We start from the raw sequence: 20711 nt of genomic DNA, 5'->3' as shown, positions 1-20711 counted from the left end.
TACCCATTCAATTTTAGTAGTAAAAGGTAAGGGAGAAAAACAACCTTTATTGAAGGCTGCCTCTGATCACATCTTATTGCTAATAAACCACAAGTTTAATTATATATACCACCAATAAATATTTTATACGTGGCAAAGGCATATGCAGTTGATAAACATGATTGGTATTCTTTATTTAAAGAAGACGAGATTACTTGTTTGCAAATTAAGCTTTGCAAACTACGCCTGCGCAGTAAAAGTTATGAAGTATAAATTTATCACATACGGTGTTTACCACGTGAAATATTGGTGTTTACCTGTAGGAACCAAACCACCCACACACCCCGGCACCTCCAGCCAGACAAGAGACAGAGGCCGTATGGCACAGCGGGCACAGCTATTCTACGCGCAGCAAATTTCGCGCTTCTGCCTTTAAGCCGCGGATGTCGTCTGCAGAGGTGCAAACCTGCAGAGCTGTCTTCGGTGGCGGACCACGACAGCTCCTTGCGCAGCAGCTTCTCCACCGTGGTCGAGCACGCGACATCCACGGGACACTCCCCCTTGGCGTTCTTCTGGTAGGGGTCAGCGTTGTACCGCATCAGCAACCGTACCACCTGCGGCAGACGTGACATGGACGGGATTGCTCACTTCCGCCAATGCCAGCTATACCCAAACGGTATAAAGCAGGGGTCCCCAACCCCCGGGCCACGGACCGGTACCGGTTCGTGGCCTGTTAGGAACCGGGCCGCACAGCAGGAGGAGGTGAGAGCGGTGAGTCCACACGTGGCCCGCCTCCATTATTTTGTTTACCACTTCCATCCGCTCCTCTTTCCCACACTGCACACTTGTCTCAGTCACAGTGTTCGTAAGTACACAAGCTAACCCCTCTAGCCAAAATGAGTAAAAAACAAACGTCGCTGGAGAGCTTCTTTGAAACCGGTCCCTGGTGCCAAAAAGGTTGGGGACCACTGGTGTAAAGGATATCTCACAACAACAACCGCCATTCGCCACCAAGTGCCGGTGACGTCACCACGACGCATGTGCCAGGCTATGTGCACGCTGGGGCCACGTGAAATATCGAACGCCCGCTGGCAGGTCACGGGGCAGACCCAGGTGCCACAAGTCGACTGACTGAGATGATATATATACACACACACATTTGAAAAGGCACCACATAATTTATTTATTGCAGATGGCTCCTGCCTATTATTTGGTCGAAATTAAGAGGGCAAAAAATGGTAACGAGACTCGAATAATTCCAAATTGGTTAAGGGTTTGTCTTAAAATATTCTTCTGAAGATAATTTGTCCAGAAGACCCATTGCTTGCTGGACTTAAATGCAATACACGCACTTACTTTCATAATTGTTTTCTTCGTAATATTTTAACATGATAAATAACGATAAAGTCCTTAATTATCATTTTACCAGGTAGAAAGACTATTGAGGAAACAAGTCTCTTTTGTAAAGGAGATCTGGGAAAAAAAACACGAGAGAAATAAGGAAACGGGGAAAACAAAAACATGTGAAAAAGTGCACAATGTTGCTAATTTCACCAAATCACTGCATATTGCTGGAATGTGGTTGAATGGGCACAAAACAGCAGGAAACAAACATCTGTCGTCATGCCTTCTCGTGTGTTAATCACACAAACACACTGCCCATGGCAATAAGTGGAAGTGACCGTAATCCATTTAGGGTTTAACGCCATTTATTCTTGTAACTACTTTTGGGGCTTGGCCGCGATGAGAAGCTCCTCTCTGGTCCTTACTCGAACCCTTCCTCGCTCAGGGCTATGTTTTTTTTTTGCGAAAACACAAAGATGTGGAAGCTTTAAGCGGTGGGCTCGAAAATGGTCAGTGTTTTCCGATTTGAGAGAAAAGCTTGTTTTAAGCCAATACACCACAGAAGTAACACATTTTTACACAACTGAACTGCAGTTTTACGCAAGTATATAGCATGGTGGAGAATTACACAAATGTTATTTTCAGTGCCACGATCACCAATATTCTCTAGTCACATCAATTAATTAGTCATTCCACTGAAATGATTGGTAATAATGGCACTGGCATGAAAGGGGAACTAACTGCGAGGAACGGAGACTGCGTAACCCAGCAGTCGTGAATTAACTCTGTAATGTTCACGTAAGAAAGCGATGTTTAGTAGAGTTAGTTTCCCCTTCTGTATGTCAAATCATTGCATATTGAGTCACATTTTAGAAACGGATCCTGTGGCTCTTTGTCAGGACCTAACTAGCTAAATTCAATTTTGTGTGGTTTGCATACCAAGTAACGTGCACCCACTGCCGCGGTCAATCAACAAGGGTGTCCGTCTCGTTTATGTACAAACCACCTTGTGTGTATGTGTATTGGGCAGCAATTCTTAAAATCTTCATTCTGTGGAAATTTCATGAAGGGGTAATAAAAAAATAAACTCCTGGTCTCATGTTTACCATCACTTTTATATTGTTTCTTTTTTATACAGTTTTGCTTTCTACATGAGCATAATTTCAACATTAGCATGTTATTGCTGTAAAATAACTATCATTGTAAATTATCGATTATTACAGACAAATCAATTTCTGAGCATAACAATCGATTTTAATTGAAGCATCACACCATGGTTACATTGCCTACTAAGGGTGTAATGATGCACTAATATACATTCTATGCATTCATTTGTGTATGTAACAATCTATCATTTCCAATATTACATACCATCTATATTACCCTTGCTTCCACTTCAGAACAGACCAAATCAGACCAAAAATGATCGACTCCAGAACAAAATTGTGATGATAAAAATGTAAGAGGGACATGTCACTACGGGGTCTAATTTCCATGTCTGAATGCTGCCCACTGAAGCACTGAGAAGAGAGCAAAAGTCACGGCCACTGTAACTATTGGACATTTTATTTTGCCGTGCGTCAGATCTTACGCCCAGGTATCCGTTGCTGGCGGCATCGTGGAGTGGGGTGTCATCGTCCAGACCGCGGGTGTTCACGTCCGCCCCAGCAAGGAGCAGCTGCTTGGCTACAGCATAGTAGCCATGGTTACACGCCTCGTGCAGAGGTGTCCAGCCTGCAGGGTGGTGAGGGAGGGTGAAATATATACTTTTTTATGACCCACACAAACGTCTGGTTTCCTTTTCATTATCCTCATTGCTTTAGACGTTTACTACCTATTATCATCATTATTATTGTCTGCTGTCATTATCCTGTGACGAAAGAACCTATTTCAGGTTGCAGCAGTCGCTAAGCCATCAGTGGGGCCGTTTCAAATGCTCCTCCAGGTGGCGTGACCCATCGCCCCCAGCCACACAGAGTGCTGTCCGTGAGAGCACTAGGTTAAGCGTGGGCGTCCCCTTCGAGGATCCCGCACACGGTCAGGTTATGGTCCAGATCTCTTCGACACTCGACCACAGCGCAAGGTAAACTGGAACGTCCCGTTGAAGACGAGCTACGTGCCCAAATAGGGCTCAGACGGCGGTGTCGGATGTCGTTCTCTCGGTTTTTGTCGGACTGGCGCAGGATATGACACGGTGACATTTGTGACAAAGTCAGACCACTGGATCCCAAGGATGATAACGCATATGGAAATCTTCGAGGCACTTGGTGTTGGACACCAGTCTCCAGGTCTCCGACAAATAGAGCAAGCTGCTCAGGAGAGCCATGCAAAGCCCTAGACAGCCACGGGTGACACATGCGCAATTAAAATGAGAATTCTCTAAATATACTACCTTGACACAAAGGACCCATTCTGACAAAATAAATTCGTAAACATTGGTTAACCGCCCATTAACTTTCATGTTCCTTTTGCTCAGTTGCTAACAATGCGCCGTTATCATTAAGGTTCCGCTTGCAATCTGAAAAAAACGGTTGTGAATATGAGTCCGTAAACAAGCATCGTCACCTGCGAAGTCCTTGACGTTCACGTCAGCACCGCGCGAGATGAGCTCACGGAGTTGCCGCACCTCTCCCCGGATGGCGGCCATATGCAGCGATGTCTCTCCGCGCTCGTTGCGCTTGTTCACCTTGTCCTTGGGCCGCGCTGCACCCGTCGACCCTTTGCGCTGCCCTGTCGCCGCACCCGGGGCGCCGTCCTTCGCCACGCCGTCTATTACCGGCAAAGACACACGAAAAGATACCAAGTGCTTCGACTTCGCCCCCCACCAATTCCTCAACTCAGTTGTGAACGAAAGATCACAACAGTGCTCTAATAATACATAAAGCTCTATCATTATGTGCAGCTGAACGTGAGGCCTTACCACAAATACACATTCGATGCCATCCTATTGCAGGGTCCTTTTTGTACAACCAGAGGTAGTCACTTTGCAGACCACGTGCATTCCAGCCATCACTAACCTGGACTGTTGGTACTCTCGGCAGTCATCTGTAGGAGCAATGCCATCTGCTGGCGCTCCGATAATGGATAGCCGAGGCGCAGGCCGGGCGACTGGCTCAGGAAGGCGCCCAGTTTTCGGCCACCACCGCCGCCCGCTTCCTTGCGGGCACTGCCCGAGTCTTTCCTCATCCGCTTGCGCTCAGGAGGCGCTGGCTTCTCTGCGATGCAAACACAGGCACGTGCAAGCGTGAGTGTGCGAGCGCATGTGTTGTGCGAGAAGAGCTAGAGTGTGTGTGCGAAAGAGAAGGCCTGTGTGCACTGTGCTTATGAAATGCTCAGAATTATATCTGTTAAAAATACCCTTTGCACAATTATAACGGTTTTATAGCATGCAACATTCTGTGCCCTTCATACCAAGAAATAATGCTATAGGGTGTTCTTTACATTAGTTTATTGTATATTTTCATGCTTACATGTATTATTTATATATATTAAAACCATGCTTAAGTTCCAACACTAACATTAGAAAACAATGAAAATACATTACTATGAACACCTACCATTCAGTCTTAAATTGCCTGTAGCCATAACACCCAGAGCAATTTCGTTTATGTCTTGTCATTCACCGACGCAAATTGGTCGCGTGAATGTCTCCATAAGGTATCCTAGGGTCGCTTTCCAACACTATCCTTGTGTGCAAGCTAGGATTATATGCAATGCAGCTTGTGCAAATATGATATTAAATACAACAATATCACGGATCACATTTTAGACATCCGACTCCTCCCTGAGCACTCTATTTAACCAAATGGGATAGTAAAGCCGGTGGTCCTTCACCAGTTCCACACTACCAAGGATATGCCTTGTCTCAACCACGAGCGCCTTCTAAATATTTTATTTTAAAAAATTACACGTGACAAAGTGTGAAATATAAAACCCAGAGACCTGCATTATCTCAATGTCAATTGCAAACTTGAGCTCTGGGGCACGATGTGAATGGTCGGTGGGGGTCCGACGACCATTCATGAATGCAATTGGTTTGCTGATGGGGCATCCCAGCAAGACAGTGCAAACCCTACATCCAAACTGGGCCACAGCTACCCACCCCCACACACACTCGCTTCTCTGCTGCATCCACTCTCTACTCCCAGCATGCCCTACCTCACACCCACTCTTCCCAACCCCACTCTTCGGCCCCATTCCATCCTCTCCAACTCTCCCACCCCCCACTCCATTTCCTGATGAACGGGTCACGCGCTCGCATGCGCCGACAGAAGCCCCAGAGCCCAAAATAGCTGCAGCGGCTGTGCTGTGTGCGCGCGCTCGCCCACTCGCTCGAGTGCCGCTTTTGATTCCTCTGGGACACGTTGCCGACTAGGCCGTGCCTAGCAGTGTACATTCAATATTTACTCCACCGAGCAGCAATGCAGATGGACAAACACACTGCTGTTGTGCCGATTGAGACAATTAAACTCTTTACCGCAATTTGGTACATATACAGCTCTTTTTTACGATCAGAAACAGTAAACATTGCAAAAGAACACTCTTGTATGTCTTCAGCTGGGGTCATGGAACTAGAATAATAATAGGTGGAAAGAGGGAGAAAAAAACCCTTCACATGTGTACACGATTTCCAAACCACTAGTATCACTCAAAATTCAAGGCTGTGCCAAAGGCCCAACCACAAAAATCAACGGATGTCAAGCAAAAACATAAACCTACACCATGTCTTACCAAGTCAATTTGCAGACAGGAAAAACCCAACGACCTTTAAACATAACCAACTCTTTCAGTGACTGCCAATACATATAGGCCATACAGTATGGAAATGAAATGTCCAATAATGAAGCTTTTTCAAGATAATATAATAACATTCCTGAGATTTTTTTGCACAGCATTACCTAGAGACGGATATTAAAATCTCGTAATTGGTAATGAGACAAAGCACACAGGCATATTATCACCAAGATCTATACCTTACTGCTTATACAGAGAATGCATTATTCATAGTACAATACGCTGACATACACCCAGAAAAAATGTCAATGTGCATCGTGAATCTCAGGCACATGAGCAGCACACAAGAGCACATGGAAGCACTTAATATGCCACTTACAGCTGGGCGAATTTTTCCTAGGCTGGACTAAAACCTCTGGCAATCAGTGAGCACCATCTCATTAATAGACGTCTGCAGACAAAATCAGCTCACTACTTCCTGTCGTGATCAGGCGATCCTTACATCTGTATTCAGCAGAGACGGCGTAGAGAAGGCCAACCTACAAACCCATCTCTTATCAGCTCTTAATAAAATAATAATAAAAGAACAGGAGTTGGGTCTGCAAATAAACAACTGTGTACTTTAAAGCGTCGCATGAAAGCGGCAGCCCGCAAATGCTGAATTTTGAACATTGAAAGAGGAGTTCAAGCAACACGAAGACTAAACTCCACCACATTCAGCAGAACCAAAATGCTCACCAATAATACGTATTTTGGTGAAACAATTTTTAAACCCTTTAAAACAAAACAAAAATCACTGATTGTAGATATTTTGGATAATATTGATGACAAAATCCTTGCATCACTGGAGTAATAAGTTACAATTTCATGGCTTGGGAACAAAATAAAAGGAGTAAATAAAACTGCAATTCAGAGTACAACAACAATAGCAGTGAGTGGTTCACAACAATCAGGCAAATATACAGGGTCCTCGAAATACGGGGATAATATAGTGCCCGGGCATAACCGATAAACAAAACAGTATTGTTTCCATGAAGACCACATTTGACCCATTTACAGCTTGTAACGTTATTTGTATTGAAAATTTCACAAAATAAAGAAGGCTACATAGTAGCAGCAATGTAAAGATACACCACTGAAACCACCAATAATCATAATCTGTATTTAGATTGGAGAAATCCGATGAGCTATGACGCTCTTTTTTACAGATGTCCAGTCACCGGTTCTAAAACTCAACCCAATGCTACAGTAGTTGCAGTGCCGTTCAGGAGTAATCTGACACTGCCCAACACATGACTTTTCTACACAGCAAGGGAGATGCATTGCTTTGTAAACAGTTAAAACATTTTGCTTCGGGAGTGCAGGCTTTCAAATGTTTTTTCGATTTTTTAAGGGTTCCCCATCTCTCCCCCCCCCCCCCTTTAATACCTCAAATGCTCAAATGCAGGACCTAACATGTCTGCTCAAATTATTTCGAGGACACTGCATTCGCAAAATCACATAAGTCCCAATATTGCGATAATTAAAGCAGCGTGGGCTAATGAAGGCACTGGAAAGGTGAGGAAATGTGACCGTGAATATGGATTAGGGATTGGGGGGGCCAGTCAGTGTCCGCGACCAAAGTACCTGTGTGCGTTTTGTAAGACGGCGAAGAGATGTTAGAAGTCGAACGGTCGAGCCACGAATCGTTCGAACGTTCACAGTCAGAGTCTGGTCATCACACGGAAGGTTTCGAAATGGGGGGGAGGGGAGGATGGAGAGATGTGTGGAAGGAGGTGGTGAGAGTGCATAGGGAAGGGTGGGGGATGGCGGCGGGGGGGGGGATGAGGCCGAGGTGAGGGAGAAGTGTGGGATAGGGAGGGGGTGTGGGGCAAGGGGTGGGAATGAAAGCAACACAAAAAACCCAAAAACAAAAAAACCGGTGAATGTCTAGGAGTCCATACAACTGTGCGCCCCAAAGCAACTGTACCAAAAAATGTCTGGAAATCATGTTTGCGAAAAACACAACTCGTGGTGGACTGAAATGCTCACGCGACCTGCGTTTAAAAATAATCTTCGTGCACATTTGACTTGGCAATGGTTACATGATGCAACGCGTGGCTTAAAACGGCAACATTCTAATAAACATCAAAACAGCCATTCGCCGAGCAAGAAATCAAGCTCGCCTCGTGTTTCGGCGAATGCCTTTCGACAAATCGATGTAAACAACACACCAGGAATTGACCACAACCTCGCATCGTGGGTCAACCAGGTTGATCAAAGGTTATCTTGTGCAGGAAAGGAAAGCCACCAAATCCAATTTACATTACTAGTATGGCGGTCATCTGTTATTGTCAGAGGTCAGGTAGAAAATTTATAAACAACTATTTTCCATCTGTTAAGACTAATGGTGCTTCCTTGCTGCTCTTCACCCTAATGCATCCTGTGGAAAGCTCAACTGTTACACTTTTTCTTGTATCCTGCCCAACACTTAGGTCTAATGTTTACTTTGAACTTCTAAGCACTTGCGGTTGTTCGCATTTTACAACCATGTTTTTTCTAACTAAAAGGAAAACCAGAAAGTGAATAGGAAATAAAGAAATAAGAGCACTAAAATTACTGGGAAGAATAAGATTACAGGGCCTGATGGAGCAGGCCTGCAACAAGCACTTTTTAAAACAATTTTCCACATTGCTGTTGCATATTACGGTATACCAACGTACAGTATATCTCTAATTTGTTCATGGATATAAAGGCCTGGAATGGGTCATAAAACAGACAACATCCCATAGTGTGGTCACACGACTGGCATTCTACAAAACCACAAAAGCTACCAAACTGGGTTAAGAAATATCAGCTTCGCGATATACAACCACAACTTATTCCAACTTCCTTTCAGATCTATATCAAAGAACGGTCGGCCTGCATTTTCTTTTTCATCTTCTTTCTTCCATTTTAGACAGTGTTACAGTGCAGCAGGCTTTTTTTCCCTCCATATCCTTCCGGCTGTAAGTACAACATTGCCCGGTAGAGTTGTGTAAAAAATATAAACGGAGGCCATTACCTTGCCAACATAGCCATTCAAGTTAAGCTTAAGAAAGCACCATCACATATAAAAGGAACAACTTACACGTTCTAAACTTATGTCCATAGGCCAGAATCAACAGATGACGCACAACAATGACTACTTATCTACATGTCAGAAGCTCTACATTGAAACTGAAATGACCATAAAAATAACCTCTTTGAAAAAGTTAAATTGCAGTATGTAATGTATGCCGGTTCACCATGGTGCAATTCCCGTTCTGCATACCAATGTGTACTTTGCTTTGTAGACAACAGCACGCCAATGGATAAGCAAATGTTGTTGTGGCTTGAAAAGGGGCACTTGCAGAGATTAATAGAAAACCTGCAAGCATGCCAACATCCCTGCACAACACAATTTTTGATGCAGCTCTTACACCCGGGGGCAAGCTCAAAGGATTTCAAGCGCATTCGTACGATGAAATCGGTTCAACCGTGAATTGCCACTGGCGGTAGAGAACAGTCATGTGCAACTTCGCAGGCATTCCCGCAGGCCCAAAAGCTGAAACAAGCTCTCGTTAAGCCGAGGCTTTTGAGTGCAACGGTTACCAGAATCAGAGTTGTTGTGCTGGTGACTGTTAGGGCTGCTGGCGAAAGGAAGCTTGCGTTTGGATGTTTTATCTTTCCCATCCTTTTCCAGTTCACCACGGTCCAACTTGGGTATCCGGTTTTCGCCAGCTTTCTCCTTATCCTTAATAATTAAATGAACGTTTAACAGAGTTACAATGAAAAACAACCTTATACAAGAATTACAAAGGTCATCGCACAGTAGAGCTGTACTTATAAAAAAAAACTCACACTACATATGACTATGAATGAATTGTTAACTTTGAGGGTTAAGGACATTTCTATGATAAGTGAAGTTATCAGTAACTTTACAATGTCATTAACCACTCAAGACTTGGTGCATTATGCAAATAATCATCAAATAATCATCATTTTAGAGGTGCATTGTAGTCCGCTGATCTTAGGTCGCCATCGAAATAAATTTGAGCAAAAATTACCATCTGACTGTGGACTGGTTTCATCCTCTTTAGGACTCATCAGTACAGCATGTTGATCAATGCTCACTTCTGTAAAGTTTGCCTCGAGAAAAACATGTTGCGTTCTTCATGTCCACACCGTAAGGAGATTGTGCATTTTTTTTATGTTGTGATGGGGTTTTTATAATTGTTTACAGATTTTATTAATGTTATTTATCACACCACTCTCAAAGTAAGTTACAAAATTATAACATCACTAAATTATGCCAAAAGCGAATATCAAATTGTAGAACTGGCGTTGGGATCCAAATCTGTTAAAATATATATTTTAAAATACATTAAAAGCACACACTGTCGAGTTGATATATTGCTCGTGTGGGCAATACATCTTAACATAAAAGATAGCGCTGTCAAGTAGTGTGCATGGCGATGCAATGATAGTGTAATGATATGCAACTTCAGGGTTAGGCCTCCATCCCTTTAGCAAAGGCACACAACAAAAGCTTTGTGAAATATATTCAATTACTCATGACCTCAATATGCATTCATTTCATAGGGTTGTTTCCGAAGCTTCAGTTACACACACCAATAACAAATTCGACTCATCAGAGTTTAGTAGCTTGTCAGATATATTTATTTAAAAAATAAGAACTTTAAAAAACGAGACAACCCTCAATGGTTTGAAAGGCAATAGCGACGAGCGAGCACTCGGGTCAAGGCTCACCAGAGTGAGTCTCAAAACCAGGAATTCATTTTGGCTGCACTGTCAGGGCCGGTTCATCTGGGCTGGGCAGTAGGGAAAAGTCCGGCAGAACTGGTTCTGGTGAGAATGCATGGGGCTTCTCAGTCTGCCACCCGTGGGGGAGGGGGCAGGGGTTAGGACTCGAGTGGGTACAGAGGCCAATTCAAATTGTTGGAAATCCGAGCTTCTTAGCCTGAAACTCAACCGCAATCACTGGCGTGGAAGTTCAGTGCATGAGCCATCCCTCACCTCCTCTTTTAGTATGCGGCACAATTTGCCAATAAAGCTGGTTAGTGGCTCACTTTGTTCCTAAAAAGCTCTCTTTAAAAAAAGATGCTGGTTTGGCCGCATACTCATGAGCCATATCAAATGGATTAGTGACGCTTTGCAAGGTAATCTGCCGAGTCTCACCTTCTTGTTCTGTTTTTCCATAATATTGCTGTTGGTGCTGGGTGCCTTTCCCAGAGGTTTTTCCACCATGTTGCTGTGGCTTGCTGCGCTCTCAGACTGTGTAGTCCTTGAGAGGCCAAACTTGGGCATCTTCCAGCGATCGCTTCAGCTGCCGGACTCACACGTCCGCAACATCATTGTCCACCGTCTGTCAGAATGGCGAATGATGAAGAAGAAAAAAAATATGGGTGCTTAGTGCCAAATTCACTGGCAATCGCAGAATCACATAACCCCTTACCACCAGTGCTCTCAATGCATTCCCAGGGCAAATATGATGAGCATTTTTACTGTACATCTGGTCAAATGTTTAAATCTTTTGTCAGCTGTCGTTTCAAGTTGTGGAAGCCTTCGATAACCGAAATGAACCACCTCAAAATGCCCCCCCCCCCCTCTGCTCTCTCACTGCAATAATTTACCGTCCAATTGTAATGCCACATTTCTCGAAGACCCCATAAAAATGTAGACACGCATCCATTATAATAATCCGGGTAAACTACGCTGGCTCTGTAACGACAGCGTATTTGGCCAAGGATGAGTGCAGCTGCAGGATGCAAAGCATAGAACATTTGAATGGCTTCATAAAAAAAGCTGAACAAAATAGTTAAAATACAAAAATATTGTGAACCTTTAATTCTGTAACAACAGAGCGCGCCGGCATTTTAGTTGAAAATCCGTTACCTCCCTCACAGGGATACTGAGCATCCACAACATTTATTTTTTTCCCCCTCTCGAACTTACTTTCTAGAGACACTACCGACCCGAGGTCTCTAGACAAACGGTGTTTTTCATTTGTTGATCCCGGGCTAATTAAAAGGTAGAGAAAACAGCAGCGGGATTTGTAATGTCTCCAGACTCGTTCCTGTCAATGAACGTAAGGGGAGGGGGGTAAACGTGTGTTTTGAATGAACGGCGATGACGCACAATCCCGTGGAGGCCAGGCCACAATTCGCAAGGCCACGCTTGAAAACGGCACTGTACAACGTCTCGCGGTGGCTCAAATTGATAAATCGAACGCATGATAAAATGTGCGCAGATATTTGGTGCGAATGCCAACAACATGAACGGTGAGGCCCTACTAAAATAACAGTAATAGCGTATTTTTCCTTGTTCTTCAATTTTGATTACGTTCCTAGAAATATGGAGAGAGAGGGAAAGGAACGGTAGAAGATGCGGGTTTTCACATTACTGCTCACAAGCATTGACTGTAAATTCAGGCACAGGCTCTCTTGATCTCCACTGTGCACACAGTCTCCCTGGAAACTGCCCTGGCTATACAGAACACGACGATGCCTGCCTGCCTCTTTGTCAATCGTGTTTTGGGCAAGGTAATTTCATGTTTTAGTGTTCCACGACATTCTATAATGTATAGATCTTAAATTAAAACCCAACTATGCCACTATGTCGTGACCTTAAAATACACACACCCTGCACTGTACGTGCCATTATTAAAACATAAAAGCACACACTCCTACACACACACACTATATATACAAACAAGCACACACAAAAATACTGTACCGACATGTACGTTAAGGGTGATTGGATCTGTAAATGTGATATTAAAAGCACACTCAATGTTATTTGTTTCAAAATATCATGGTAACTCCCGTAGTCAAATGCTTGTATTCGATTACATTAGCATTGTAAACAAAATGGGTCAGTCCGGTTTGCATTTTAGCACCTCGACCTCAAATCTTTTTACCTATCTCCTGTATACATACGAGGATAAAGCAGTGCATTTCAAGGGTTTAAATACAGTATGTCGAAAAAGGCCTAAACTATGACTTAAGCTATAAGCTCCTTCAAGCGTGATTTCCATACGAACTTTCTGTAGAAATGTAATTTACTGCACAAATTCAGACCTTATTTCCATACAGACAAAACCTTCAAGAACACAGAAGAGGCCTCCATTAATCCTTCCAGGCCTTGACACTCCCCGAGACCTTCTGTGTACCTAAATACACCGACCTTGAATGAACAAGGCTCCAAACACACAACATACACTAAAACTGTCATTTACCATTCCCACATATTTTAAGCTCCAATGGCTGTGGCTTACATCTAACGCCACAAGCAGACTCTGCATTCTGCCAGCCAAAACAATGTTAACATCAACCACAATTGGTCACATCCAACGACAATGTGAGACTTGACGGTAACAAATTTCCTCAAGTTTTTGTTTGTCAATGTGAATATCCCACCACCCCAAGGACCATTGCAAAACGAATCCAGGTCTGTAAATGCAACCTCTCGGCTGAGTAGAGATTATTTTTCAATGAATATTTGATTCTTCAGCTCATTATACGTGCATCAAATTGCGTGCGAGGATAGATGTGTTATTTATTCGTATATATTCTATGTAATGTGCTCATGTCACCACCTCTGCAAGCCACTGCGGTCACTATGCCTTTCACGAAAATGCAAATAAAAATAATCGATTCTTGAATTGAATCACAAACGAAACATAGCAATTCATTAATTTACGGGGGTGGGGGGTATAGCATCATTCCACCCATGATATTTTCCCGTCCTAGTTTATTGACAAGAACCTCACAAGATCGATACAATTACGTTGCTTTAACATGTACAGAGGTATGGCATATTTTTGTGAACATATAAGATGATGCAATGTTGTGTACAGAAGTGAAGAGAGAGGCGGTAAATAGCTATGTTTCTGAATTGCATACTTGGATATAAGACACTCGATAAAAGTGGATTTAAAGTGGTGCAACTTATTGATTAGTCTTGATTTTAATAATAAACATTCAAAATCTACTACAGAGACCACAAGATGTTAGCATTAGAGAATAAGCATGTATTTAGTAAGATGTGTTAAAAAAATACAACTCGGGTAAAAAGTAGGTTAACGATGTAATATAATTATTTCTGGAATATTTTCAACTATTTCGCAATTTGTATCTGGGGAAACGATCAATACTGTACAACTATTTTAGCCTTTGACCCCACACTATTCCCAACAAAGCATTCAAAACGGTACACAGCGTTCCATTCTGCTGAGGATTATAATATCCAGCACTTTATTTGGAATTAAAATTAGCTTATTCCTCGATAACTATTCCAATGACTGATCAGCTTTATGTGAAAACGCAACAAAGGCTGCCTTGGAGAAATAATGTTGTCTACTTTGCTCAAAATAATCTTTTCTACGAATGTGCGTGCCACCAATGTGAAATTTACCACATTTAAACTCCAAACACACCACTACAGCTCCAAGGAAAGCGTCATAATCTTCAGTTTTATGTAATATATCGAGAAGAGAAGTTTGGCCGTTTTTATTTTCTTTGCAAAATCTTAACAAACCTGGTTGTAACGCAATGTCATTAGTGCAGTAAAAGTTACAAATCATGCATTCGACCACCTACATTGGGAGCTCTATTGCAGTTAATTTATGAACCCCCCCCCCCCCCCCACTTTCAACAAAGGACAATATTTTACAAAAATCTGATATCTTAATAGTAGGAAATAGCACATACATACTACAGTTAACTGGTGCGCAAAATATCTCATCTTAAAAGCACATCACATGATCTTAGAGATTTCCTGAGTTTGTTTACGTAATGAAAACTGCGGCAGGAAATTGCAATTTAGCTTACTTGGTTAAGCCAAATAGAAATATTTATTCAGGCTTTCGAATATTTCCCTTAAGAACAAATGGCACAATGTAGAGATGTGTTTTTAAAAAGTGTTTTTGTCTTTTAAAACAACCCTTTTGTTTTAATTCCAAGCTAGACTTTCTTCAGTGTGGAAGACTGAACATCACCGCCAGCCTTTAGGAAGGCAACTGAGAGAACATGTAACGCTTCACGTTGTTGTTTATCTAGGACGCTGCATATTTTATAAGGACTGTGATATGGTTGGTTTATAACTGTTCCATAACCCACATCTTCTTATCTGTGTGACCATTACTCTGACTAAACTTCGAAGCCGAAACATTAATTGCTTTCATTAGCAAACAGAAATGACATTCATTTCAGTGTTATTATGCCAGTTACTTCCAGGGAAGAGGGTTTTTGATGGCTTTGCTAAATATTTTCAAACCTAATTTTCTCTTTTAAAGTGATGTTTTAATGTTGAGCAGTCTGTGATAAAAGCAATGGATGCTGTCATCCTTAAGGGCACCGCAGACAGGATTGCCCACACTGAAGGCAATTTTATTGTAACTGGTATTGGCAAGATTAAACAAACCAAATTACAGTTTTCAGCTTCATAATGATATATGCCTAAATGATCAATTACATTATTTACCATCAGGTAGATGCAGTAATTCACTTTTAGACAAAAAACAAAATGATAAATTGTGTAAAACAAGGGACAAAATGCATGGTGATGTGTGTACAATTTTCAATGGGAAGTCCTGAAGACAACAAACACGAGTACACTGAGTAAACACGATAAATGGCAATGTGCAGTACCTGTAAAAGTCAGCTCTACGTACAGTAAAGTCTGCCACGTTTATATGCTACTGTACAGTGATACATACACCAATCACCTATCTACTGTCCAGATTGGTTAGATTTCCTTGTGGCACCCACACTCTTTCCAAAATAAACTTTATATGATGGGCAGAGAGGATCTGCTGCACACTCACATTGATGGTGATAAAGACGTTTTAAAATACAGCAAATGCATAAAAAAAATTGCCCATTACCTTTTATTTTATTTCAAAATACTATGCTGTCGCCGTAATGGCCAAAATATATAAACAATTAGACTGCACTCTTCCAGAAAGAAAAAAAGTAGCTTCTCTCCTTGATAGCACGCTGCTAAATTCAACCGAAGCACTGAGAGAAACAATTAAATCACGATGACTCGAGGTATAAGACAGATTAAAGCTCTCCGGAATGCAGGCTTGTACAAGCAGACAGAACTTCCAGTCAACAAGACTGGCTTTATAACGGTAGCTCATCTCTCATCTTCCATCCAGAGGCTCCTCTCGGCCGAATACAGGGGCCCACCACCAGGAAAACATCTGCCCTGACGTGTGCCCCGAATCGTAAGCTCAGATTATAGAAGCCATGCAAGCTGCCATGTGGGTAAATCCTGTTGGAGAAAAAACCCTGTCAACCCTAGATGTTGTCTCATTTGGAGTAAAGTTCTGCAAGCAGTCCTACATATTATAAAAAGGTCCAGACAGCATAATAGGGCTTTACACTTTACCATTGCTTGCAAACCTGCATTTTCGATACAAGTTATTGTCGATAGGGATTCCTTAACCGGGTAATAAAAGAACAGTCGGGTTGATTCTAGTACTATATGCTTTGAGCACATGGCGAATTGAGCAATGGAATCTTAAAAGTCTTGCCACAAAACCGGTAGTAACACTATAGCGAGTTGCCGAAATCATGGCCGAGGTTCAACCTTTCCAAAAACCTACATTGAAGAAAACCTTCCTTTTTGAACATTTCAAAGCATATTTTTAAATGTAGAAAAATGCATGTTTAATCCAATTTTTAAAAAAACAGACGATGCATCAGGAGTGTCAGTACAACAGTAGAAAGCAAGCCCAACACTGCACAGAACTGTACTGAAATGAAACAATGGAGAACACTGTATGCACAAATGTGCAATCACTGAAATGTTCTCGTGGAATGTTAAACGCGTAAATGCAAGTTTTCCACTAAGCGAAGGCGGGCAAAATAAATACAGGGCACGTATGTGAAACGGAATTCTTCATCAACATGAATGTTAACATGAGGGCCAAATACCAGCAAGTCGCTATTGAAGTAGCCAGTAATAGCATTGTTATCGTGCCATGGCAGTGCTTTGCCTAATCGTACAAAGGAGGGCTCAACACGGGTATAGCGACGTGTGCCCTCCGTTCCTCACGGACGTGTTGGGCCTACTCAGCAACAAACGCAGTACGAATCCTGACTGCTGATAATGGATGCACGCAGCCTGGATTACAGCCACACTACCGGGCCTCATTCGACCTCTGTTGTACCCCCCCCCCTTCATTCCACGACCACAGCCGTTTCCCCAAGACTACGAAATAACAGTGCGGCAGCACGTAATGTGGGTTACAAAGAGTAGAGATCTATCTAGATGTGTTCAGAGTGCTGCAAGTTTCCTGCCAAGGCTATGCTTGTGCGTCATTCTATTTAAAAACAAAGGTGCTATGAACAGCTGCAGCACCGCACACAAAAACCGATGCGGCTGGTGTGTTAATGCTGCTGCCATCTCACTGTACCAAACTTGAATGTCAATGTTGCATAACGGACCTGTATCTTACAAAAAAATCACACCGCTGCACACAACGTTCACAATATTTACAAAAGCAATGCACAGTTAAGGTGGGAGACATTCTTACACGCTAAAGATCTCTACGGCTCAACGTTATGAATTTTGCAAAGCTTAACAAGCATACAAGGACATGGTTGTATGGGACAGAAAACGGTGCAAGGCATTGAGACATAAATGTTGCTTTCTACATACTATGAAGTTCCTTGGCAGACATTTTAAAAAAAGCTGTTAATGTGTAACACCAATGCCATTAAACTGGGACAAACAGTTACTGTACACAAACGAGATACTGTACTGCCTTTTGACACCTAAGTTGATGGAACAAATATAAAGCAAGGCATGTATGGAAAACTGGGTGTAGCGATTCATTTTTTCTTCACGTGCGAACCAGTAATTGGTTGAAGTGCTGAAGGTTTTATAGCCCGTGTACAAGTTACTGCCTGCAACAGAAAATCCACTGGCATGCAAAAATCGCACGTATTAAAGTTCAGCTGAAGACAGAAAAACCCTCAAGTTAATTCTTTCACAAAGCATGGCAAACTGAAAGTCTCAAAACGGAATACATTAGGACCAATGCCTGGAAAACACAATCGTAGACCAACTCTCAACTTGAATTATGTGCATTAACAAAAACCTTCCCATCTAACTCAATATTGTTATTTTAAAAAAAAATGAGGCACGGTACTTGTATTTTCAGCGAAACAAGTACTTCCGTGGTCTTTAGGTTTTGTGATTCTGCAATCGTTCGAGGTGTAAATATATCACGGTTCCACTGGCCGGCACTGAAAGTCAAGGGGCAGGATTCATGTTTTAAAGATAACCTACGGATGAAAGTCATCCTAGCAAAAAAGAGCGGTGCTTTAGCACCAAATAAATTGTTCAGACAGGGCCCTATATGCTTTTGTACCTCTCCGATGCATTAGCAAACTGAATTTTTAAGAATGCAAATGAAAGTGGCTGTGAGAAAGTGCCACTGTGATGTTATCGAAACCAGTGAATGCATGCTCGTTAAAACACAACCATAGCAAATTTAAAAACACGATTCTGAAGGAAAGCTGTTCAGTATTCTTTCAGTTTGTTTACAATTCTGCACACACAACAGAGGTAATATAAGATTCCAACATTACATGTGTGCGCTTCAGAGCTACCGTTAAACGATGACAACACGTACTATATGGGGCCTTCCACACTCCATGCCATCCTGCCAAACATGCCAAAACGTGAAAGCGTTCCACTTTAAATCCCATCACACGAGGATGACCATCTAAGAAGCACTGCAGCACCCACAAAGGCCCCGATAAATCTATTCAATCCGGTCAACATGAAACGAGAAAATTACCACACAACGGTGATCTCAAGGATCTCCACTTTAATAACACGGCGGTGCAGATAATAAATCCAGGCACCAGACCCAACAAACGAGCCGGCTGGAAAAATCATCATTCGTTGACCTTTGCGCGTTAACCTATCTGGAATGGCTCAAAAACGTCTCAATCCTCATACCATGTATACGTACAAGCCATTTGTAAATCCACTGCTGGATGAGGGCCTTCCCAAATCGTGCGGTTCGTATGGAGGGGGGGATTACCATACTTCACCAAACTGGCCATCACAATGAGCCACGGCAAAAAAGGAGCCCTCTCGCATAGCAAGCATTGCACGACTCAGAGCCAACCTCAAAAGGAACCAACACTACCCCCCCCCCTTTTATGTCCACACCGCGCCGGTGGTCGACAGCTGCCTGCTGCTAATGCAGCCGCCTTGCTGCGGCTTCTGATGTTCACATAAACGCCACCTTCAATCCATAAAAAATAAATAAAACGTCGCTTAAAAATAGCAGTCACCACCATCGGATACTTCTCCGCGGCCAAACACAAGAAAAGTGCGCATTGCCTACCCGATGCTTCGACCCCGTTACCGTCTTAACGCCAAACCCCCGCGCGTCTAAACGTCTCTCTCTCATGCCCCACGACCGGCCTCACGATATCGCTTTCTCCAGTTTTTTTTCCCCCCCTCGGTGTTTTTCTCCCTCGACTTTAAGAGCCGCGCTACGTGGACGGAGGAGAGTGCCGGAGACCGAGAGACACCACACGCACACAAGGGCTCTCGAATCCCGGGCCTAGCGAACCCCCCACTTCCTTCACAACAGCCAAGGCCTCATCGCCAGCCGCGCTCACAACAGTCGTCAACAAGCGCCGTCCTGGCGCTGTCAAAATGCAACCCCGAGTCGTCTGCGAGTACAAACAACATATTAACGTCGCTTCTGGTGCGACAAAAGCGAGATTTGTGTCTCTTTTAGTCGCTCGCGTCGCCTCTCTCCCTTCTGTGTGTGCGGGCAGGGCCTAGTCGTGCGCACAGCCTCGGACTTGCCATCTTTTCCTGGCCGCGACGCTCCGCCGCTCGGCGCCTCCCGCCGTCTCTCCTCTTCTTGTTTAATTATGTAACATCTTATGTTTATTCCGTCTTTATTTTTTTACATTATTCTCTCGTATTATCGCGCTGTCTCTCGTTGCTTTAGTTGACGCGGTCTCTACACCCCCCCCTCACACAACAACCACCACCAACCCCCCCCGCGCGCGCTCCCCCACTTCTGTTACTCCTCCTCCCCCCACCAACCACCTCCACCACCTCTTCACCATCACCAACCTCCAGCCCCCCTTCCTCCTCCTTTCGCAGAAAACATAATAAAAATGTAGAACGCCGATGACAGCGCGGCGCGGCGCAGGGCGGCGGCGGCGGCAACAACAGCGGCGGCAAAGCAGCAGCGGCGGCGGCGGTGGTAAAGCAAACAGCAGCAAGGCAAAACAGTAGCAGCCAAACACGCCGTACCCTTCTCGCTCCCGAGGCGCGGCCGCGACGCGAGTTCCCGCGACGGGAATGGGGATAAAAACACACGCGCGTACACGCACGCACGCACATACACATAGAGACGCGCGCACGTACACACACGCACGCACATACACACACACCGTAATCAAACGCCATCCGACTCCACTCTCACCGCCGCGACGACCAACGACTACGGCACGAGCCTCGCGATTGGTCCGCCGGACGTCACGGCGGGGCCACGATGTAACGACCGCTCCGATTGGAGCGAGGCCTCGCAGTGGGTGTGACCAATCACACCCCCCCACCCTCATTCTCCCCTCCCCCCA

At 43.6% G+C, this 20711-nt stretch overlaps 1 protein-coding gene across 7 annotated transcripts in view; it reads right to left on the bottom strand.

Annotated features, from left to right (window-relative positions):
- Positions 1-20623, bottom strand: part of ANKRD11 (ankyrin repeat domain containing 11) — a 40507-nt gene extending 19884 nt beyond the window's left edge. Inside the window, exons 1-8 of one of the 7 annotated variants that reach the window (XM_032960669.2) lie at positions 20526-20623; positions 11257-11443; positions 9670-9811; positions 7684-7767; positions 4341-4538; positions 3889-4092; positions 2915-3057; positions 446-593 (exon numbers count right to left, since the gene is read on the bottom strand). In XM_032960669.2, coding sequence (XP_032816560.2) covers positions 446-593; positions 2915-3057; positions 3889-4092; positions 4341-4538; positions 7684-7767; positions 9670-9811; positions 11257-11385 — 1048 coding nt within the window. In that variant the 5' untranslated portion in view covers positions 11386-11443; positions 20526-20623. The other 6 variants (XM_032960674.2, XM_032960668.2, XM_032960672.2 and 3 more) reach the window with 6 other exon arrangements.
- Positions 20624-20711: the final 88 nt, after the last annotated feature.

This window comes from Petromyzon marinus, chromosome 25, assembly GCF_048934315.1.
Source record: "Petromyzon marinus isolate PM22_M1 ecotype Great Lakes invasive population chromosome 25, UKy_Petmar_22M1.pri1.0, whole genome shotgun sequence".
Taxonomy (NCBI): domain Eukaryota; kingdom Metazoa; phylum Chordata; class Hyperoartia; order Petromyzontiformes; family Petromyzontidae; genus Petromyzon; species Petromyzon marinus.
Note: the sequence above shows the minus strand (reverse complement) of the source record. Positions and strands in the feature narration are given on the sequence as shown.